Source organism: Sander vitreus, chromosome 22 (genome assembly GCF_031162955.1).
Source record: "Sander vitreus isolate 19-12246 chromosome 22, sanVit1, whole genome shotgun sequence".
NCBI lineage: Eukaryota > Metazoa > Chordata > Actinopteri > Perciformes > Percidae > Sander > Sander vitreus.
Window position 1 is genome coordinate 15,451,074 of NC_135876.1, and position 25,005 is coordinate 15,476,078.

A 25,005-nucleotide genomic window follows, 5' to 3' on the forward strand; every position below is an offset into this window, starting at 1 on the left:
AGCGAAACTAATTACAATTCATGTCTACACTGAGGTCATAAACTGGGACTATAGTAGACACAAGCCAAAAAGGTTGTTACTCGTGCCTAACCTTTAAATCACTGATACAGGATTGGATTTATGTTTCCTTCACAACATATGTCCTATGGGACCTATGTTGTTAACAAGCTTGATTTCAATGCCTCAGGTTTATAAGGAAAAATCATTAGTCTCCTCCCACAGTTTGGGAAAATAGATGGTTCACTTTTCACTGAATTATCTCCTCTTCAATTCCTCCTTGTCTGACATCTTTAACAGCACAAAATATGAAATATTGAACTTTGTTTACACATCCACATACTATGGGTTGAATTTAAAACCTCTTAATGTGAAATGTGTTATAAGATTGCTGTCAGTCTGGGAGTATCGCTTCTCTGTACACACTAATATTGTGGGCTCGGCTGAGTCCTGGACATGAAGTGATGAATGGGACCTGCTCCAGGTTGCAATCAATTTTTCCCCCACCTTGTTATGAGCGTATTGACTTATGCTCCATACAGTCTGCTCAGGAGTGAGCGATGGCAGTGGGGTTCAAGACAAGGCTGAATTACTAACTGGGCAGAGTGGGCAACTGCCCCGGGGCCCCAGACCCTCAGGAGGTATCGAGGCTCCAAGTTTTGTGTCAGAAAATGAATAACCAACTATTTTGATAATTGATTGTTTAAGTCATTTTTCAAGCACATTTGCAAATATTTACTATGGTAAACTGAATATCTTTGTGTTTTGGACTGTTAGTCAGACAAAACAAGATATTTGAAGACTTAATCTTGATCTCAAGATTTCACTATTTCCTGATGTTTTAGAGGCCAAACAATTCATGGATTAATCGAAAAAATAAACTGCAGATTAACCAATAATTAAAACAATTGTTAGTTGCTTGCCGCCCTGGTGGCATATATACGGAAAAAGGATTAGGGCCACATGTGAAAAATGTATTTGAATTCTGAATTTAAAGTCAGAATTCTGAGAAAAAAGTCAGAACTCAATACATTTTTTTACATGTGCCCCTAATCCTCTTCCGTACATTTAGGTTGTGGTAATTTGGTTTGTAATACTGTATGCAACACTAAAATATTATGAACTGAAATCATAGGAGCCTTATACATTTGCCCATCATGCAGAGGGGCCCTGAGTTGATAAGCCTATCTAGTTTTAACACCTTTATTATTTTAGTTTATACTATGCTTATATGGTGCATATTCCTTTAAATTGTGGTTAATCAAATGACCAAATACCTAATTTTATTCCCACGGCCTCATATGAGGTTATTTTGAGAAGTAGTTTATTGAAATTCTCATTTGACATTTTGCTCTCTCTGTGGTTAGATTAAACTGTGTGCAGATACAACACCCGTTTGAAGTTATTACGATCTGAAATATGGCACAATACTAGTGTTCATATTGTGTAAAAAAGAAGTTATGATGACTTCTGCAACATGGGAAATGACTGAACTTCCTGACCTCTGCATCTGTCTGCCCCTGTGACGTCACACTGTTGCACGAGCGCACAGTGACAGGAAGCGCACCCGGGTTTTGCGCCATATGGTTGCACGTCCTTTCACGTCCTCCTGCTCACGCCAAAAAAAAAAAAAGAATAAAATCCAAGTACTGTACAAAGATAGGCGCCTGTCTCGCAACTCCACGTTAAACGGTACCGTGTCCCTTTAAAAACGTCTGACAAAAAGCCCATATGATCCCCGAGCTCCAATCACCAATTCCTTCTGCAAAAGCAGCCTCTGCATTTTTGTCTGTCTGAATGCTACAGCAGCACGGGGGAAAAAAGATTGAGGATAAGGCAAAAACTGAAGAAATGTGACAATTCAACGGTCATTTTCATGGCGAAGGGAAAACTGGTGCGAAAGGAGTTATTCTTGGACTCCTTTGAGCCTCGAAACGCTGGATCAAAATGGTAGGCTACAGAGGAGAGCGCTGCATTTTTGTTTATTTTTTGTCCCTCTTTGATCTCTTGCAAATTTGAGCTACTTAGCAGGCCGATTAAACTTACCACACTTCTGCCTCATTGTGTATTTGTACCACCGGCTGTCATACCGTGTATTTTGTGCTTTGTATCCTGAAGTTTGTAACTTGGCGACACGGCACAAGTTGGAAATTGAAGCTGCTGAAAGAATGCAATAGCTACAATAGCTACATTGATGCAGAGAAGGAGTTAAATTCTTTCATATCAGGGCGCTCCTGCAAAAGGGCTCAGGTCGTGACTGGTGCAAATGTGGACAGGATGAGTGAAACTACTTTTCTCCAACAGCCAGTGCAGGACAAGTTTGCTAGGCTTTGACATTCAAGCGTACATTAGAGATTCTCCTCAGTGTAGTAGTAGTAGTAGTAGTAGAATATGTCACTCTTCCTTTCTTAATCACTTCACTTAGTTGCAGAGGTGTCTAAATAATAGGCAGCATATCAGCGTTGGGTAGAGTGTTGTAGTACAATTAATTGCTTATTTAATTCCAGTGTTTGACAGTCAAAGCAGTATTATTTTATTAGATAATGTTCAATTGTATGGTGCTTTTGTCTGCTGCATGAAGTCAGGTTCTTTTGATTCACTTTTACAGACTAGCTAATATCCCTCTGTGACAATGATGAAATAGCATTCTCAACCCGACTCCATGCTGTTTGTATTCCCATTACATTATATGAAGATGCTTCTGCACAGACAGAGTGATAGAGTTATGGGAATAGAGGCAGATAGTGAGACAGACAGTCCGCTCTGTCTCCAGGGTCATATTAGGATGCCTCATTAGGAAAGCATGTGGAGCTTGATGCAGTGGTGGAGTAATCCCAGCGCGCGTTCACATCTGGAGGCTTGGGTTAATATCTGGGTCAGGTCAGCAGGGTTAGCCCTGGTGCTCTCTGGGTGGCTTCTGGTGGGAGCAAAGAGGGAGAGAGAGGTTTTGGTATGTTTTTCGTCCTTTTTTCTGTTTGCCTTTTTTTATAGATAGATAAAGTGCAAAGTGTGCTTGGCGAATTAATCAGAGATGTCTTTTGACTGTTTTTTTTAAACATGCCCCAGATAATTTCAGCAATTACTTTGTTGATATAAAAAGCGGATTTGTTTTTGCTAATTTTTTATTATCAATAGCCTCATATCCATACACTTATTAACGGATTGATTATTGAACAGGCCTGCTGGGCACTGGCCCAGGGGCCCAAGGGGTCAGTGGCCCTTGGACCACAGCCTCCGTATGAAGTCACTGTTAACATTCTTGTTGGAAAGTCAAAATAAATACAGAAAATGTCCATAAAGAGACACAAAAAAGAAAAAAAAATGAAGAGTAAGAGACACGAAAAAAGTATGACTAGACTCAAAATGACTATAAAGAAATGACTACAAACGATGCGACCGATGCGGTTGCGTTTTTTTTTTGTCGTTTTGTGTCTTGCTCCTACTGTATGTAGGAGGGCTGGGGTGCCATTTACATGTGTGTGCCCAGGGGCCCATTTCTCATAATCTGTCCATTCCCTTATTCAAATTATTGCTGTTGTTTTCTCTTAATTTGGTGAATTTGTGAAAATGTAACTCTCTCACTTCCATGCACACTTAAGATGTTTATATTGCACACTTTGGGCCATCTGCCACTGTTTAATTTCAGCGAGCATTGTCAGGTCCTGAGTAGCTCCTTCTCTATCCTCACAGGGTGCTGTGAGTTTTTTACGTAACTGCCTATTCAGGGCATTCCTGCCCACCCTTGACTTTGAGGCATCACTGTCTCTGGGTGCTGAGCGAGAAAACTCTTTAGTCCTTGTGACAAGTGCAGCCATTCACGAGCCCCGGCAACAAACTCCAGCAGACATCCCCGGCCTCTGGTAGGAGGCCGCTCCCCTTGGCAACTCCGAGCATACTGTAGGTGCTGCTAATTTATGCCCCTGAGATTAAGAACAGTGGACAAGGCTGCAGAGAGAAAGGTCAACCTGGGTTTATGTAAGGTTTCTTTTCTTTCTGTTGGTTAAAGTAAGTTTGTTCCAAGTAAGTAGAGTTGATTTTACTCCTTATATAAGTTCCCATTTTTATTGTTTCTCAGCAGTGCCAGCTGCTGGGATCGGTGTCTTTTAATCTGAAAAACTGTTACTCTAATTTAACCCCCCATGGCACTTTTTTTTTAATGTCTTTGAACTCCATTATTAAAGAAGACCAACAGCTTTTTCTTTTTGTAAAACTTGATATGAGGATTTTTATTAGCATTTCATTGTCAGGAATTTAAAGATATTAAGAGAGTTTTTTCTTCTAAAGTGTTCTTGTAGCTTTTAGCTGAATTCAGGTCAGAGAGAGAGAGATTTAGGAGGAGCTTTAAACAGATGGGAATGAGTTTTCATGTTGTTTTCAGAGAATTGCAAATCAGGAAAGAAGGGATCCTTTATCTGATAGTCATCACAAATATTTGTTTCACATTTCGTTGTACACACAGTTTTTGCAGCAATTTGAACATATTCAGTTTTAGCTTCTTATCTATGTTAGAGTTGTACCTATGTTATGAAAAAATATGCATGGATCAGTTTAAAAAATATACTCTTATCCATCACAGTATTAAAATAAAAAAAACAAAAAAACTAAGACTAATCACGTATTAAATTTAAAAAATACTTTTTAAAGATATAGTCAACATTTTGACAAATACACTTATTTGATTTCTTGCAGAACGTTAGATAAGAAGATTGATACCACTCTCACAACTACATTAAAGGTGCACTGTGAGTTCCTGCATGACGTCACTTCTGTTGACGTTCCAAGTAAATTTCAAACAAAACAGAGCAAGCTCGCCCCTCCCCCCATGTCACTAACCCCCTCCCCCTCCCCCAACCATCTTGTCGGTGATTGGCTGGAGTGGTTTGTTGTATTTTGGTGCACAGCCTGTGCCTCTAGTGTTTGACCTTTACGACCCCTGTGTTGTCTCCCGAGACCGGGCTTTTTCACAGTGTATTCAGGGGGCAGGCAGCTAGCGGATCAAGGAGAGATGCCTACGATTTGAGACAAAAATTAAATTGCGCTGAAACCATGCAGGAACTCATAGTGCACCTTTTTAAACATGAAGCTACAGCTAGCAGCTGGTTAGCTTAGCATAAAGACTGGAAACAGGGAAATATGTAGCCCATCTACAACATATCTTAAACTCACTTATCAAGCACTTGATATGTGGTTTATTTAATCCATACAAAAACCAAACTATTTGCTGTTTTACGGGGGTTATGTGTCAGACAATATCTCCAGGAAGTTACTGCTCCCAGCCAATAAATAGTCTGCCACATAACCCACAGTAAAAACCAGAAAGCAAATAAACACATTCCCCCAAATGTCAAAACTATTCCTTTAAGCTCATATTCACCATTTCTTTGTCGTCCATTGATTGGTTGCAGCTATGAGGAGCCGATGCTCCTCCTCTCTACCTCTTTTTCCTCTTCGTCCTCTCTGACCTTCTCATCAGACATCAACTCCACACACACACACACACAAAAAGAGTATTGCCACACCAGAGAGATTCCTCTGATAAGGAGCTCTTTAGAGTCTTGTGTTAGCCTCTTCTCTGTGTGTCATGCTATGAAAGGGATGATGAAGATATCACAGTTTCATCCCATGTAATTGCCCTCGGGTATCTGCACCTGCTCACTGCTGCACATCAAACTGATCTTTTGTCTCTAATGGATCACTTCAAAGTTGCATCTTTCACTCTTTGTGTCATATATTTGAACAAATCAGATTCTGCCCCTCCAGTGACTTGATTTTTTTCTTCTTCTTGATTATTTGCAAATTGAAATATATCGTTTGCACACCACAATTTATTGGCCACTGGTATTTGGCGTCACATCTCTTTGTTTACTGATGAATGCATGCACAGCAGGCGAGTGTGTGCACCCATGGTTGTGCACATGCGTGTGCTGCGCTGGCTTGGGAACAGGTGTTATGACTCCAGCAGAGCGGTGGTGTTTGAAACGTAACGTGTGTGTGAGGAGGAGATGCCAGCTCCACGGGCCTCTCTTGGCCAGGCTTCCTGACTCAGCGCTTCCTCTCCCAGCTCATTTGCCCAGACACAAACTTCCTGGCAGAGCTTCAGTGCGGACACTCTAACCTCGTCGCTTCCCCGTCCACCCGCTCCCCCCACCTCCAGGCAGCTCCTTTGATTATCAAACTGCTCGTCAGAGTCATCTCCACTCCAGACGACCATCGGCTGATGTCTTTTTTTAACATCTCTTCTGATTGGGCAACACACACTCGCACACACTGTCCTCCCCAGCTTCACCAAAGTGATAAAACAAACTGTTGTCCAGCATGTTCAAAGGACAAGCCGGGAAAAGGACTCTGCAAATCATGCAGCTGAGGCAATCCTGCTCACGCTGTCAAATTTTAATGTACTATACATCGCCAAGATGCTGCTCATGCTGTTCTCACCCTTATTTTTGTTTGTACATCCCAATTTCATGCCCGGGTAAACGCATATCAGTTGTAGATTGACTTGTCACCTGTGGTTGCATTAACATATAGATGGAAATGTATTTAAATCTAATGGTAAAAGCTGGTGGAGAGCTCCAATAGGGCGAGGCTGGGGCAAGTCCACAGTGCTGGATTAGGACAGGAGAGATTGGATGTCTACGATTAGAGCGGCACTAATGCTGATAATATTGTCTTTATTAATTGCAGCTAGCAGTGAATGCTGTGGTTAAGAAAGTTAAATGTTTTAATAGGCTGAGGGGAATAAAATAATTAGCTAAAGTAGTGGAAAGGGAACAATGCATAACAACAGCTCATTTTAAACCAATTTAGGATTTGCCTTTTTGTGTACATTTTACCTGAAATAATATTCAGTTTTTGTGTGTGTTGAGGCAGTTCAGTTTGTCAAATAGAGTTCTTTTGACTTTTTTTATTTTTTATACTGGCAAACATTCACCAATAACTTTGATTATTGATTAATTAACAGGTTATTTTCTCGATAAAATCCTGGGATTTAGCATTGCACTCATATAATGTTTGGGGATGATCTTTCCGTAACATTAAATCAGCTATAGTCTATATTTTCATAACAATGAATGGATCAAATGACTGTGTGACGTGAAAGGCTTTGAGTGATGAACACAGAGAATTATCCCAAGACTCTGCAGCTCCTTACCTGCCGAGCACCAAACAGCTGACAAACATGGTAAACATTGTGGAGTATTTATCAGTTAAAGAGCCAGATACTTAGGTAATATTGTAGGTATGTTTAGCATATACCACAAAGTATTTGTATGTTTATCTTAAATTCAGAATTTCTAGAGTCTGTCATAATACAGCTTTTTGATTATTTACGAGGGTTGATTTCCCACCAATCTGCAAGACATGCACCACTAATTTACTGGATTATATAATCCCATAGCCTAGTATCACAAGGTGTAACTATCCACCTTAATACCGTTATTATCTGATGAACAGTGCCATCCCAGTGAGTATTAAATTCCACTTTAATGTGGCTGTGTGTGTATGTGACTGTGCGTGACCTCAGCAGTGAGCATGCTGCCACCCGCTGCTGTGGCTCCCCCCTTTTAGTCATTGAACATTGATTTTTATTAGCATTTTTTATCATAGTGCTGTAATGATCACCGCAGGGCTTGTTAAAAGTGAGACCTTGTCACTTGTGCTATTACCGGTCTGGCTCGTCTATGAAAGAGCAACATGTTTGATAACAGGATATTGTGAGTCCAGACACATTTAGATCCTCTCTTTGCATGCATCAGCAGGGTCATCACGTGTCAGATCTTTCATTTTCTGTTTACTGACGTGGGCACAAATGCGTGATTATGATGCAGGTCCACATGTATGGGTGCTCAATGTGCGGCTGGCTGTGCTTGTGAGTCTGCTACTGTATATGCTACTTCTACCTCAAGGTCAGTGCTGGGGCTCTGTGCTGATTGGATTTAGAGAGGAAAGGAGGGAGTGCAGACTGCAGACAGGAGAAATCTTCCACTAGAAACATGGACGGATTATGAGACAATAGCACAGACATAAAAGGCCCCCCACCCCTCTAACATGCGAGCAAGACACCCAGACTAAAGGACTAAAAGGTTGTTCTGCGTCATTTAGCATCTCTTTGTAGTCGTTTAGTGCATCTTTGAGGTGGTTTTGCTTCTTTTTTTGAGTCATTTTGCATCTTTTTTGGAGTCATTTTGCATCTCTTTGTGGCCTTTCTGCATCTCTTTGTAGTAGTTTTGTGTCTCTTTGATGTCCCTTTGTCATTTGATTTGCCTCTCTGACAGAAAATGTTGACCGTCGCTCTGCAGTAAACAGAGGCCCTGGCCCAGGGGACCCGTGAGACCTTGGGCCCCTGGGCACTATTTCAGGTAGAAGGTTTAACAAACTCTGAGTCTAACCCTGATCTCTGAGTTGTTTTAACCTGAGATGGGAAACTCAGAGTAGGTTCATGCGCGTGCACCACCACAATAAAAAGGCAGCATGAATGGAGCCATGATACTACGATTTACCATGGTAACAACCACAAACAAACGGGTCGGCGGAAATACTCATGCGCACATACAGCGAGTTAAAAAAACAACAACACAGTGGCTGCTGCAAAAGAGAGAGAATTTGCGTGGGAGAAAATTGCTGCTAGAGTAAATGTGTATATTCCAATATAATGAACATCATATTTAATCATAAGTATAGCCGAATATTACTGGTGAAATGGTATTGAACCTATAATCTATTTCATTTAGGTGCAACACTGCGTACGAAAAAGTACTAGGCCTACGCCTGCGCTACTATTCTGAGGCTGCAGCACCGTCATTAACAGAATTGTAATCCATAATCTTTTATTTCAAAGCGTTTACATCATAAAAAACGTTTAAAACACGTTTCAGAGCGAGTCACACTCTTCTGACGGCGCTTTGCTACAGTGGCTTTACTAAAATGCTCCGCATCACCAATGTTGTAAAGATAAATGCCGTTTGCAAAACAACGTAATGCGACACAAATAATCTGCTGGGATGTAAGAGTGTCACGTCTAGTCTTTGTCACTAGAGGGTGACGTTGGTGATAAGAGGACGGAAAAGGTTATGTAGCCTAGGCTACATAACTGATCGACTGGGAAGAAAAATGATACCGCTCAAATAGGAAGTTATATAAAAATTAAAATGTCGGGGTTTCAATATTATCTCCCGACGTATAACACTCTGCGAAGTAAAGCAGCTTCTTCATCAGCGGGATCGTCGACAAAAGGAAATGCCATGTTTTGAGAAATAAAACTTTTTATAGTCTGCCTAACATGGTTAATAAACCAACATTTTTTTTTAAATTCATGCCGATAACAAACTGCGCTAAAATGCGCCTGATACAGACTGAATGAATGAATGAATGAATGAGGAAGTGCTGTGTCAGAGGGAGGAGACTGAGAGAAACTCGAGGTTTCTTGAAGAAAACCTGCTCCCGACCAGGTTAGGTTCACAGGCTCACTTACCATAGCAAACGACTCTGAGGTCAAGTTACCTCTCTTTCTGAAACAGAAAACTCAGAGTTACCCTCATCTCAGGGTTAACAAACTCAGAGTTTTCACTAAACCTGCTTTCTGAAATAGGGCCCTGGACTTGTACCCAATAGGCCTGTTCAGTAATCCATCCATGACGAGACATAAACACTGAAAGCAGGGAGACAACTTGGCAGACCACTCTCCGTCCATGCCAGACTTGCCCAGCCTGTATCCTAGACCAGATAACACCTTGAGAATTAAGCCACGATTCTCACCCAGAGAACCAGAATTCACTTCTCTGACTCGGCTTCTCGGGAACTAAACCTGTTTGGCGTCAGCAGCAGGGAAGGTCTGGTGAGCACACAGAGGACACCGTGTCAGTCATTACCCTGATGACTTTTTAATGGCTGTCTGATTAGACTCTGCCAGAAATGACATGCCCTTGTCTGTTTGGTTGTGTTCACGTGTGACCTGATGCATATCCTGCCACGTAAAAGCACTCTGTGACGATTCTGTCAAGCCAAACTCGCTGTTGTAACTGGGTGATCTCTTTGTAGAGAGTTTGTATTCGGGCCTGTCATGCTTTGCTCTCATCTGGACTGATGATGACTCAGGGGTGTGTGTGTGTGTGTGTGTGTGTGTGTGTGTGTGTGTGTGTGTGTGTGTGTGTGTGTGTGTGTGTGTGTGTGTGTGTGTGTGTGTGTGTGTGTGTGTGTGTGTGTGTGTGTGTGTGTGTGTGTGTGTGTGTGTGTGTGTGTGTGTGTGTGTGTGTCTACCGTCTCCATGCCAGTGAGTGAGATGAGGCCTGACACGGTGCCCACTCTCCTTCCTCTGGGTGTCAGTCACGTCGAGCCCTGCCCCGGGCCCTTCAGCAGGAGGCCTCGCTGTAGAGAGGGCTGCTGAGTGTGCTCTTTACTGTAGGTTGAAGTGGCAGAGCCCCTGACTACCCACCTTCCCGCTGAGTGACTAGAGGGGCCGACGTATGAGCTCATGGGATTGCTGTCTTCACGACTGTGGTGATCTCTTTTTGTTTTCGATGGTAATTTTCAGAGTAGAGAGACTTAACTGTGCATTTGGACAGTTTGACATTTGGCTGGTAGCAGGATTGCACTTGTTTGTGAAGTCATTAAATGAGAATTTTGTGGCCTGAATTAAATTTGTAGTAGTTAGATTGAGTTGAGAGAACTGCTTTGCAATAAATAATCATTTAAACTCATTGTTTCAGTTCTATTCTAAAAGAACGATAAAAGCAACTTTTGATACTTGAATTTTGTGCTAAAACCGTTGATGGACTAAAAAATAAATAAACATAAAATTTGATAATCTCATAAAAGTCATTTATCAAGCAAAAATGCTAAACATTTTGTGGTTCCAGTTTCTACAAAGGATTGATTTTCTGCTTTTGTTGCTGCTTTAAATCATTGTGAATTGAATATCTTTCTGTTTGGGACTGTTGGTTGCGCAAAACAAACAATTTGTGCTCTTGACTGATTGATTTTATTTGACCCTTTCGTTATAAGATACGATACAGCTGTGCACCATACATTAAAAAAAACAAAAACAAAGTGAGGATAACACAATAAAGCCCAGGGGCTTATTTCCATACTACTAAGTATACATACTACTCCTAAACTTCTGACCATCTTTAGATTTCCTGGCAACCTGTTCCACAGGCTTGTTGCTACATACAAAAGGACTCCTAAATTACTCTTCAAGGTCCTATGACATGGTGCTCTTTGGATGCTTTTATATAGGCCTTAGTGGTCCCCTAATACTGTATCTGAAGTCTCTTTCCCGAAATTCAGCCTTGGTGCAGAATTACAGCCACTAGAGCCAGTCCCACAATGACTTTTCTGTATGTGCCATTTATGTGTCTGTAGCTATTGAGAAGGAGAGAGGGGGGGGGCAAGGTGTAGGGTGGGGGTGTGGCCTTGACCAACTGCCACTTTGCTTGATGATGTCTCTCTCTCTCTCATGGGTGGGCCAAATTCTCTGGGCGAGCAAAGCAGAGAAAGGGGAGGTAACCTTCCTCCTTATGACATCATAAGGAGCAGATTCCAGATCGGCCCATCTGAGCTTTCATTTTCAAAGGCAGAGCAGGATACCCAGGGCTCGGTTTACACCTATCACCATTACTAGCCACTGGGGGACCATAGGCAAACTGGGGGAACTCATATTAATGTTAAAAAAAACCTCAAAGTGACATTTTCATGCCATGGGACCTTTAACTCTAGGAGGTACAAAATCAGTAGAGCTGCCCCTGGTGGAGTAGCTGTGAACATCTCTCACTCTGTTAAAATAATTGATTAAATATTTTGTACCATGCACAGCTGAATCTGAGAGACTCGATCTTCTACTTTTAACTACCCAAAAGTCTCAAAGGGAGAAGTGTCAAGATGAGATCTCATGGAGAGGTCTAGAATAAGCCTTATAACCTTATTTTCTGAAGCCTATGTATCAGGTGCTTTAAGACACCATTGTACCATGAGCAGCATGCATAGTCAAAATAAGGCTGAATTAGAGCATTTGCCAGAGTTAACATCGCTTTCTTGTCCAGAAACCTTGAGATTCTGGCCAAGAAACGTACTCTTTGATTTACCTTGGTAAGTACCTTTTACGCTTAGCCCACTCCAGGCCCACTTTGGGAAATTGTGATTCCCACAATTTTTTGGACATCTTGCAGACAAAACCATGAATTGACTAATCGGATAAATAATCAAGAGAATAATTAATAAATAATTAATACTGAAAATAATCATCTCTAATTTAATTTTCAAACGAAATGAGGTCTAGTCTTGATGATGGTTTACTTGCTATCACGTGGAGTTTTGGTCATAACAGGTGGTGGTATATGGGGATGAACCTCCATGACAACTGAGCAAACTCCATGCACTAATGAGATGTGGCTGTAAGCGCTGGGAAAAAAAACAAGTGGTTGGACCTTTGTGATTATATTTGTTTTGTTAAATAATAATAATAGATTAGTGCTGTACAAAATGGTAGACCTCATTATGACAATAATATATTTAGCAATAGCAATTTATATTACAATACGGTAAATTCACACAAAATCACACATGAAATGATCAAACTGATGTTCAGAGCAATGAAATGTATTTTGTTGTCAAGAGACCAAACTCCACATAGACAACATGACAACAACAAACAATAACACAAGAAAATGACATAATTGCAATATGATTTCACAGAAAATTACCATACAATAATATAAAATAATGTGGCCCGGGAAAGGGAAGTTTGGGGTCCCCTGCTGGAGCTGCTACCCCCGCGACCCGACCCCGGATAAGCGGATGAAGAAGATGGATGGATAATATAAAATATCCCTTAATAAAGATGTTTATTTTAGTCCTACTTGAATTTGTATATTCAATATTTGATTTTGTGTGTCTTTCCAGATATTGTTATATTTAGATATGTATATTAATATGAGCCACGGCACTTAAGCCACTTGGTGGTGCGTAATCCAAAATTCAGACTGCTCAAATAATTTGGAAAGTATATACTGTATATATGTAGTAGGACAGAAGGTGAGAGGACACTGAGTTCAGTCTGATCAGTCTGTTGGCAGGCAGAGAGAAAGCTTTAACCCCTGCAGTGTTGTCCCCCTGGGACTCCCTCTGGCTTGAATACAACCTGCCCTTCCTCGCACTATTGATGTGTCCATGACTCTGTACTGTGCTCTGACATTGGCCCCTGCTAATGGCACAGTCTGTTCACCGGCAAGCAAACAAGACAGTCAAGGTAGATGTTGTTTAGTCCCTGGCTCATAAATCTGCAGTCAAAACATAGGAGCAGAATAACATTTTAGGGAAAGGTTTATTTTAGCACAAGAGAAAACATTGAAAAGGATGCTCATTTAAGACATTGTTCAGTTTTACTACTGTCTTAAGATTTACATGCGCTGCCCTTACAGGTGGCCTCACAGTCACAGTCTCAACTTCATTACAGTGAACAGACAAGGGGACTTTTAAAATGGCAGCTCTCTGGAGGTCACGGCACATCCCCAGTGACGGAGATGCAGACTTTATAGAGTAGTAAATGGGCCGTCCAGTGCAAAGGTGTGGGAGAGAAAAGGGCATTCTCACCAGTGAACGTCAAATAAGAAAGAGGGATTTCATTCTCAGACCCGGCTCTGTCTGGCTCGGGTCCAGGAGTCGGGCCTCTGCCAAGTGCGTTCCACTGACCCTGGCATGGCGGAACTGGGTGAGGATTCACCAGTTACTTTTATATCACAAGCATTGTTTGACACATTGACTGTGAGCTTGACTCGCACCACCGAGTCTGACCTTACTAAAGATACTAAAGTAACACATACTTTTCACATACTTCTCATGAATGAAACAGCCTTCTCTTGGGTCGAGCAGTAATCCTGTGCATCATCCATCACAGCTTCATCAAAACTGGATTAGTGGTAAAGTAGTTTGAAAGTCTGAAACTTTTAATTAAAGCGCTAAATCAGGCTGATCAAGGAAGTGTTTTTTAAATGCCTGATTATCTTCCCAAAATGCATCAGCCCTCCAAAGTTCAGCAAATATGATGTCTGACACATACTTGAGTAAAACCCCATTAGACCAGTTAAACAACGGATAGCTAGATTTGATTTTGTGTCAGTTATGACCTTTCAGAGTTGGTAACGTTGACGTTCGATTAGAGCATGTTTATCAGGCCAATTAGTATAATTTTGAATAGAAAAAAAAAGCTGTGAAAAAGTGCAAATTTGATCAGGTTGGATCAGTAATTAAATCTGCTTTTATAGACAATGTTGCATGACCGAAAGCTCCAGAACAGCTACTAAATAGACTATGGTGAGCTTGTGATTGAACAATTCAGTTAGTGTTGTGTTAAATACAGCAGCACAGTGTGAAGATGAATTTATGGCATAAATACTGTTTTTCATCAACTGCCATTATTTTTAACATGTAAAAGTAAAGTTTCTACAGTAAAATAAATTGTTTTTGGATTAAAGGACATCAACCTTGAGAGTTGCTGTGTGCAACAGGCCCTCGGAGGCCTCTACAATGCAAGAGGATCCCCTCACATGTTGTGTTTGGCAGATTAAATAAGTGTGGAAAGGGAGCTTTGATTGAAGCCCGTGTAAATGACACCTCTTGCTGGATGCGTCAGTAATCCCCCCGCTGCGTGTTTGTCACGGGTCGGGCTTGATATGAATAATGTATTGGGAGACATCTGACTGAGAGGCTGGTTAAAGGTGGCGCTCCTTCTAATGACAGCAAACAAGCTTTCTCCCTGACATTTCCAAGGAAATGGGGGGGAGGCAGAGAAAAAAGGGGGGATGGATAATGAAAGACAAAGATTGAGGGAGTTAGATGCAGATTTTAATTGCAAAGTACTCAATTTGTTTGGCTACAGTACTGTATGTGATGAAATGGAACATAGTTCCATTGCAACTACAACTACCTGCTATTGGATTAAATAAAGTGTCAGTTCAGATGAAAATAATGCAATCATTCCCTGATTGAAACCCCTCTATCATTCAGCAGTAATGTTTTTTTGCTGTAGAAAGAAACACTACAGTGTGTACAGTTTACTGTTAAAAAGCTGCAATCTCTGCTATGAAATTATATTTATGCTAAGACAGAGGTTCTGGTTGTTGCTCCAGAAAACGTCGTCCCCTTGATCATGCAATGTATTGGGCCTCTTTCCTCTGATGTCCGCTCCAACCTACGTCATTTAGGGGTAATATTTATAGTGCGTAGTTTCTGTCTCCCCCATGAGGAATTCTAAGTAATGACAACAACACTGTCGGTGCATCCACATGATACAAGCCTTCCGTGATCACGCACAACCCCCATTCCTCCTCCACGCAGTTACTTGTAGCCAAGGAGGACACGGAGGATTAAAAAAACATGATGTACTCTTCAGAAGAGGTAATTATCTTCACTAGAGCTTCTGCATGCGAAATTCGCCGGACGACACCATTTTCAAAACATAGCCATACTGAGAAATACAGAGATAGTTTTGTGGAGCTGATAAGTCTGATTGTCTAGCTTTGTATCAACTCATTTGGCAATGGCTTGAATGTAGCAGACGTTCATTTGTCATTAAAAAAAAAGCTGTAATCATCGTCGCTTGACACCCATGTTAAGCAGCTGACCAGATCTTGTTTTTTCCACTTAAGAAATATTAGTAAACTGAGATCTGTAGTTCCAACTGCTGAACTTGAGATGCCTATACATGCCTTCATCTCATCTCGCATTGACTACTGTAATGCACTTTTCTCCTCACTTAGTATGTCTGCTCTTGATCGTCTTCAGTCAATCCAGAATGCTGCCACAAGGATACTCATAAGGTCAAATAGATGCTCTCACATCACCCCAGTACTTGCGTCTCTTCACTGGCTCCTTGTTGCATATAGGATTCAGTTTAAAATTCTCACTCTTTGCATGGTCACGCTCCTGCATATGTGGCTGAGCTACTTCACCCATATTCATCCGCTTTGCCTTCTAAATATGTTAAATTTACGGTCCGCTGTTTCTGTGGATTCTTTTAAAAATCAGATGAAGACACACCTGTTTAGACAGGCGTTTGGTTGACCTGTATGCACCACCTAGTCTGCACTTTCAGTATGATGACACCATCAGAAGAACCATATAAAAGGGCCATAAATATGCACTTTAAGGCTACATACATGATATACATGTACCAGGCAAAAAGCACAGAAGGGATTTTTTTTGTTGTTGCTCAAATTAAATTATTCTTTGCTTGATAATAATTTACCATGCAAAATACAACTTATGTGCATACAAAAAATGTATTTGTGCTCAAATTGCCCTATCGCACGCTCAATATAAAGGCATAAAGACTTGTGAACTGTGGGGAAATCATTTCGGAACTCATTTGGAGTCCTGTTTTATAGGTGGATATGGCAAGCTTCATTATTTTACATTCCAAATCCCTATGATCAAATTTTCAGACCCATTAATGACTGCACAGACACAATTGTGAAGAGGTAGAAGAATAAGCATCAAGGGATTAAAGTGATCACACAGCTGTTTTGTTTAAAGGATTTTGAACTAAATCTTAAAGCAGCGTCATGGACATACATCCTTCATTAAACCTTAATGAATATTGTTGGTTCCTTTATTTTGACCCTAAACTATCAATGTTTTAAATCTGTTAATATTCATCCTATAGAATTTAATCTTTGAAAGCATTGTCCTATTTGAATCTCAGAAGAAGATTCCGATCATTATCGCTATAGCAGCATAACTTCCAGTCTGCAACTCTTACACTTGATCTGATTAAGGCTGCAGCGGTTTGCCCTTGGGTGACGTTGGTAGCCTTGCACGAGGAGAGATAACCCGATCTCTACTCCTCTCTGGCTCACAGTCCAATTTAGCAGCTCAGAACTATGAATAAATCTAACACTTCCATAATTGAATTCTTCAAACAGGCTAGATTTTCAAGGTTAGGCCCAAATGCAAATCCATTTTCCAGCTTTAAAATGAAAAGTCATTTTCATTGATCTTAAAGAGAAACTAATGTAAAAGAATAATTAACAGTCAATTGTCAGTCTTTGTATTGTGATGCATACTCATTTACTATAGAGGTTTTTTTCTACTATAACTATTGTCCAAAAATGAATGATTCATTTTATATCTTGCCATTTCTCTTTATTCTTTGTTGTCTGTGTCTTGTCCTGCATTATGGCTCCCACCTACATCATCTCCGGTCCTAACAAAGTTTATATTAATACTTGTCTTATTCTGCCTTCAAAAGACGCATGGAACGATAAATTCCTTTAATTGTTTGCAGGGTTAGTTAGTATTTATTCGGCATGGTTTCCCTAATTATTTCTCTGGACATGTTTTGTCTTGTGCATAATTCTCCCGCTCCTCAGGGACAGTGTGGTGAGTGGGTGTGCTGAGAGAGCTGGCTAATAGGGGGGGAGATGGCACTGAATACCAATGCTCAGACCAGTCAGTCCTTGCAGAAACGTGTGTTTGTGTGTGTGTGTGTGTGTGTGTGTGTGTGTGTCCACTCACATCCCGTCTGGATCGAAACCCTGCCCTTCCTGTGCTAAAATAAACCCACCTTGGGAAGTTGAGGACCTCGCACAGAGCGCTGAGTGTTACACCTTTTGATTTTCCTCATATCGTATCGTGCAGCATGCATGCAGTATGTGACTTGGTGCAGTGCACTGAACAGACTGAAAACCGTAAAGAACACAAGAATAACTGCTTTAGGAAGCATTTATTTAGACTTTATTTCAGCAATATGTATGCCTCTACTTAACTATGTTATGTGATTGAAATCACCTATTATTAAATAACTTTTTATTTTCGGCGAATGTTTGGCTGGGTGAAAACAAACAAACAAACATGAAATAAAGAAAGAAATCTTATTTCCAGAGCTCCATCTGCATGAAGATATAGTTGAGAGCTTCAAAAAAAGGTTCATAAGTTGAAGTTGTTAAAACTATTACTTATTTAACAAATACATAGCATCTACTAGTACCAAATACCGCAGCTTTTATAGCCTAAAATAGTTTGCAAAGCCTAGTTCGCATAAGCCAACAAACAAAATGAAAACAATACACAGCCATAATACATAAAATCACCCTGCCACATGTCTAGATCGTCATGATTATCAATTATTTTGTATGACTGCTCTATAGGCTACGGTTTCTCAGGCAAATTAAGGCAAGTTTATTGTTATAACAACATGCCAACTTATCATGTTAGGCAAGGCAAGGCAGCTTTATTTGTATAGCACATTTCAGCAACAGGGCAATTCAAAGTGCTTTACATGAAAACAGATTAAAAAACAGATAAAATATGAGAAAAAAAAGTTACAGTGCAGTATAAGAAATTAAACATTGAAGAGCAGTTAAAACAGTTAAATATATAAAAGCAGATAAAATAACTTTCCTGGACTCAGTGATCCAGTGTTTGGAAAGCCAAAGATTTTTGACCAATATGACAGATATCTCAAGCAGTCCGGTCCATACTTTCTAACCATCTCACCCACTATGGGTCCAGATGCATCGCATCGCATGAGGTTTCATTCCCCATAGTTACAGAAGCTTTTCTTTTAGTATACTCTTATCATTTTCGATGTGGTCGTCACCGCAAAGCTTAGTTCTTTTCTTCGGCAAACCTTGCAAAACCCGGTACAGCCCTGCAGACAAAAATCTCTTAATAGTCCAGAACGTGTTCTTAAACTATTTTATTTCTTCTGCAGTCTGTCTCTAAATAGTCAAGAACTCGCTCAGAGTGTTTATAGAACACTCTGAGCGAAAGTTTGTTTTAACGAGATATGCAGGTTTTGTGAAATGGCAAGAAAGTTTTGTGATATAAGAAGATAAAGTTATATGATAACAGGAAATGCTTTTTTGTAAAAATTTAGAAAAGTTTCACCTTTTATAACAAGAAAAAACTGCTTTTTGTGAGGGTGGCACCAATGCGCTGCCGTAGAGATCTAATTGGCTTCCTATCCTAAACTTGAACTGATCATATTACTACACGATGATAAAGTATTTTCTATCTTAACCTTTTGCTCTGTCTTTCTCCTGCCATCACATCCTCTTCCACCATCTGCAGCTCATAGTGGAGAAGACCACAGACTTCCCCTCTGCTGAGTTCTCCCTGGTGGAGGATGTGGCTCTGCACTTCACCTGTTTGATGGACAGGCTGAACGAGCAGCGCCTCTTCCAGCCTGACCTGTGTGACGTTGACATCGTTCTGGTGCGTCAGCACATCACCTTCCCGGCCCACAAGGGCGTGCTGGCGGCCTACAGCCCTTTCTTCCACTCCCTTTTTGCACAAAGCAAACAGCTGCGGCGGGTGGACCTGTCACTGGATGCCCTGACCTCACAGGGCCTGCAGCAAATCCTCAACTTCATTTACACCTCCAAACTGCTGGTGAGCAGCCGCACTGTCCGCGACGTGCTCAACGCGGCTGCCCTGCTCCAGATGAGCGACATTGCAGCCTCCTGTCGCGACCTCATCAGCAGCCACTCGCTGAGAAGCACCTGCGCAGATATGGCCAATCAGGAAGGGCTCGGTGGCGGTGACCCAGCAACTGTAGCGATGCCCTCCAGCCAGCTGTACACGGAGATCAAACAGGAGTCAGAGCTCGGGAGGGTGTACAAGAGGGAAGGCAGCAGCCCGTTCTCTGTAAGAGTGGAGGACGCAGGCAAGACAGCCTCCCAGCAGAAGTATTACCAGAAGGAGGACGGGTCAGGGGGCGGGGCTAGCACAGGTGTGGCCCCTTTGTGCAAAGTCGAGAGCAATGGAGAGGAGTCAAAGACTGCAGATGGTCACGCCTCCTTCAACAGAGACCAGATCATTGTTGAAGTCAACCTCAACAACCAGACCCTTAATGTGTCAAAGGGGTCAGAGAGCAAGTCAGCAAGCATCACAGCGGTGGCCACCATGTTTGGTTGTTGCCACGACAACGGGATAGATTCAGAAGATGATGAGGAGGACGGGGCGGAGAATGACGACACAGTGGGAGAAGAGGATGACGATGAGCTGAAGAGGGGGGACATACTGGAGCAGAGCAGCGAGGAGGAAGAGGAGGAGGATGAGGAAGAGGAAGAGGAGGAGAACTCCCTAAGCATTCCAGGCTTTGAGCAAGCAGCCATGATGGATCGACCTCGCCGGGGCACCAGAGCCTTTGCCATGGCGGGTACAACCGCCTCCATGCGGCAGACACTGGCAGAGGCCACGCTAGCCAACCAGCGGCAGGGCGGGAAGAGGGTGCTGGATGCAGAGGGCCTGGGCCAGAAAGTGAGGCTGGAGGAGAAGCAACATTTCCCGTGTAAGAAATGTCCTCGCGTCTTCAACAATCGCTGGTACCTGGAAAAACACATGAACGTCACTCACAACCGCATGCAGATCTGCAATAACTGTGGGAAACGCTTCCTGCTGGAGAGCGAGCTGGTGCTGCACCAACAGACCGACTGTGAGAAGAGCATCCAGGTATGATCCAACCCCCTCACTAAATCCTAGTTTTGTGCTCCCGCAGCAAAATCTATTAATTTTAATGGATTAGCAGCGATCAGTGGATTTGCAAGTGGGGGGCCAAGTAAATCCATGCACATTTTTAGTGTTGAGTTCAACTTAGTCAAATTTGATGAACAGTTGACCAATAGCAAGCCGCCTTGACAGTGCTAACCTTTGAGGGAACTGAGAGCCAAAATTGAGAAAGCTATTGTAGCTTTGGTGCACCATCCACTTTTATTTAACCCTCCGCTGTCGGGGTTAACTGCTCCACAAAAGAGAAATTATTTTCAGACAGTTATATGTTTATTCAAATAATGTCTTTTGAATAAACTGTGTGAACTTGTCTTATTCCGACCAAGCTTGCTGAATGAGCTAGATAGCCAGTTAGCAAGCTTATTTGCTTTGAGATTTGTATTCTCTCTTCAGTAAAACTTGAATGTTAAATGGTTCAGTACAGAGAAAATAGAAGAAAGTAGTCACTACGTCATTAAACTACTTCGACAACATATTTTGTGGAGACGCATGGGTGAGTTTCGCTGTGCCACTTTTTGCTGTGACAAGGCCTTTGCGGTTACAATTTAAATGAGTCGCTAAAATCTATGTAACCCTTCGGCCAGCTGTTATTAGCAGGATGAAAGAAGATCAGAGTTCATAAAAGTGCTTACACCCTTCATCTGGGTCACCTTTTGCTGTTAACGTATGCTTCATGAGCAACAGCAAAGGATTTGGGCTATTTTCTGCCCTTTGTTTTGCCCCCCAGGCTACATACTGTACACGCTGCCCCAACCTCCTGATTGGTTAAGTTAGCTGAGGCTGTATGCAGCTTGACACAAAGCTCTGCAGACACAACTCTGGGTTGAAAAAATAAAGAAACTTCATGTTTTAGGGTTGGGAACTTAGAATGTATGTTTTGATTTAGAGGTGACTATGTATATTATTTTCCTACAAAGATGCTGTAAATTAAACATAGTCCAAGTTAAGGCAAATGAAGGATAATACTTTTGAAACAAGAATGGATATTTGGCTAAAAATGGAAATCCAACATCATCCACTGTCGAGTATAAAGTCTATATCAGTGAAACTTAATATGATTTTAAGTAGGGTTATTGCATTAATAATACAGGAATTAACACAGCTTGTCTAATTGTTTAGCTAAACTGACAGTATTATAGAAGGCACTTTGACTACTTTTATCATAATATGTTCCTCACATATGACACAAACCTCTACCCTTTGTTATAATAGTATTCTCAGTGTTTAAAGTATTATTTAGTTAATAATTAGTACATTCATAGTTGCGATCGTGTAAATATATTAACACCGGTCAGAGTCAATAACTCGGTCAACTGGCACCTAGTTATACTAAATTCTGATATGTCTCAGTGCCTCCACTCTGCAGTGAGCAGTTGGACTCCTGCTGTTGTTTTGAAGATCATTTGCTGCTTTAATCTACTGACTCTAATTGCTTTTTTGGTACAGTGCACGCTCAAGTATCTGTGTAAGCTCACACACCTGGATGGTTGTGTTTGTAAAGACTGTTCCAGAGGATACCCAAAACTACTCCTCTTCTGTTTTTTTCTGTTTTTCTGTAAGTGTGTAACATGTGGCAAGGCGTTCAAAAAGCTGTGGTCGTTACACGAGCATAACAAGATCGTCCATGGCTACGCCGAGAAGAAGTTCTCCTGCGAGATCTGTGAGAAGAAGTTTTACACTATGGCTCATGTCAGGAAGCACATGGTCGGTGAGTAGCAGTGACATCAACGTTCCTGGTTGGTCGCTTTTTTCCCGGTTGTTACTTTAGGCTTCCTTTTCCACTGATTGTTGTGCAGGATTTGTTTTGGGTGTTGCTTTCCTCTTCCACTTTTTGGGGAGATAAGCATCTTGTTTCCCAGACAGCCTTATCTCATTCCCTGTGTCCATCTGTGTTTCAGTGGTAAAAGAGTGGTTTGTGTAAAGTACCCTATGTCACTGAGTCCCATTTATCCTTCCTACTGAAGGAGTGACTTGAGAGGTCGACGTGGAAACTTCAGAGGAAATTGATTATCTACAAGATGAGACATCCATTGTCCTCAGCATCATAATTAGCCAATGAAAAGGCATCAGTATTGTTCTTTTAGTGCTATTTTAGGGTAGTAGTTAGCTTATTTGTCCTCCTGCTGCTATTGAGTGGCTCAATATTGAATACCATTAACGTGTGTGTGTGTGTGTGTGTGTGTGTGTGTGTGTGTGTGTGTGTGTGTGTGTGTGTGTAGCCCATACGAAGGACATGCCGTTCACCTGTGAGACATGCGGGAAGTCATTCAAGCGCAGCATGTCCCTGAAGGTTCACTCTCTGCAGCACTCAGGAGAGAAACCCTTCAAGTGTGAGGTTTGAGCTCCTTTAATACACTGCTGCTGTTCTCCACTTAACTCGCACGAAGAGTTTTACTCCCAACTGAGATATCCACCATTTTAAAACCTGTTTGGAAATGCATGGTGTCTAGAATTTTATTTAAATTAAATTGTCTCTTTATGGCCGTTGCTTGTAATGTTAAGCTCAAGGAATTCAGATAAGGTAGGGATTCAGATGTGCTGATCAAAGAAAAATCATTATCATAAACAAATCATTTTGCTATGTTTATACACCAGGAACCCCATTAAAACTGTTTTGTGTGTTGCTTTCTGGCATCATTCTCACTCAACACCACACTTAAATAAATAGTCCCTCTTCCTTTGTGAATGTGGCTGTAACTTTTGCTGCATTCATGATTTGTGGGAATATTTGATACAATGACCGAACTGCTTAAAGGAATTGCATGAAGTTTTGGGAGATAAACTTAACCGCTTTCCTGCCGAGTGTTAGATGAGAGAAAGATTGATACCGCTCTCATGTCTGTACAGTAAATATGAAGCTACAGCCTGCAAGAAGTTTAGCTTAGCATAACCTGAAGACTGGAAACGGGGGAAAGCAGCTAGCCTGGCTCAGTCCAAAGGTTAAAAAAAAAGGTGCAAAGTGAAGTTACCTGCTGCTGGCTTTAGCATCATATTTACCGTATTATGTCGAACTATTCCTTTTAAAGCAAAGAATTTGACATGTTCTTGTGTTTTCAAACTATTTTCAGTGTTAAAACACTATGATCAAAAACATTTCTAAACAGTTGGGCTGCTTGTAAAACTTTACCCATTCTCATATTTTAAGTTGTATAACTCAACATGTGTAATACCCATAATATAGTTTATATTTCACAATAAATACTTCTGATTTTATTACTGAAATCTGTCACAATGTGTTTTACAGAAACAAATCTCACAGCTGGGATTTAAATAAGAGAGATTGACATGTCGGAGTTTTTACTTTCATGGATCAGTTTCATTGAGCACTACATTTTCCACAAAAAGAAAATGTAATAAAACCCACGAATACTCTCTTTGTGACTACCATTTATGAGACTATTTCTGATTGTTAAGACTTTGTGTAAAAATGTTCATTGTGTGCCATTTCAGAACTGCAGTGAGCGCTTCCAGTACAAATACCAGCTGCGATCCCACATGAGCATCCACATCGGACATAAGCAGTTCATGTGCCAGTGGTGCGGAAAGGACTTCAACATGAAACAGTACTTTGACGAACACATGAAGACACACACTGGTGCGTCACTTCTTGCATTACTAGAACACAAGGTCACAGTACAAACTAAATGGAGACCCACTCTCCCACTCTGCTCCATAGCGCAACTACTGGTTAAAAACTCCACAGACTACATTTAGGTTGATATGGCAAACTGGTTAGCAAACAGTTTATTTCCTTGACCGCAGACATGCAGTAACATTAGCACTTATTTTTTTGAGTCATGTTTTTGGAAGTCACTCTCTTTTTAGCTCTGTTTTGGTCTCCATCAACTCCTGAGGGAAATATCTGGCCCTTTCGCTGCTAAATGCACCACTACGTTAACCAACTATTTGCTAACCTTAAACCTACATTGTGTAATTTTTTGAGTTGATTCTGAGCAAAAAAAACCTTTGTTCTTTCACAAACATGTACTCATTCATGTGTAATTACTTCCACCAACTAATCAAAGTATTCTCCTAAGCGTAGAATCTGACATTCAGAATCATTCAGAATACATAGGAGCGACTCGCTCGAATGACGGCATGTAGCGCCTCCATCTTTATAATACATTAGCCAAAGAGTGACATACCTCCGCATTTCGCCCTCTTACACCTATTGGCACAGTGACGTATGCAAGGGGGAGATTACTCGCCAGGGAAGCGAAAAAGAGAATTAAAACGACAACGCGACAGGCAAAGCAACAAAACCAAAGTTAATATTGGAGTGGCTAGAACAGCTGCGTGTAAACGATGGAGAGAGCTAATTTTGGGTTCGGCCACCGTAGGAGGAAGAGCTAGAAAATAATATTCAGTTGGTTGTCATATACAATTTCACCGCTAGATGGGAGAAATTCTTACATAATGTAACTTTAAGTATTGATTATAGCAGCTTTAAATTGTATGATGCAAGTTGAAAATGTATCAAGAAGGTGTGTTTTTCAGCGCGTTGTG

The 25,005-nt window shown here is 41.2% G+C and overlaps 1 protein-coding gene across 1 annotated transcript in view; it reads left to right on the forward strand.

Annotated features, from left to right (window-relative positions):
* The first annotated feature begins 1,618 nt into the window (after positions 1–1,618).
* The window catches only part of zbtb47b (zinc finger and BTB domain containing 47b), a 31,040-nt gene continuing 7,653 nt past the window's right edge, over positions 1,619–25,005 (forward strand). Inside the window, exons 1-5 of the mRNA XM_078280296.1 lie at positions 1,619–1,947; positions 19,060–20,442; positions 22,060–22,207; positions 22,719–22,834; positions 23,950–24,094. Coding sequence (XP_078136422.1) covers positions 1,945–1,947; positions 19,060–20,442; positions 22,060–22,207; positions 22,719–22,834; positions 23,950–24,094 — 1,795 coding nt within the window. The 5' untranslated portion in view covers positions 1,619–1,944. The remainder of the gene's footprint in view (positions 1,948–19,059; positions 20,443–22,059; positions 22,208–22,718; positions 22,835–23,949; positions 24,095–25,005) is intronic.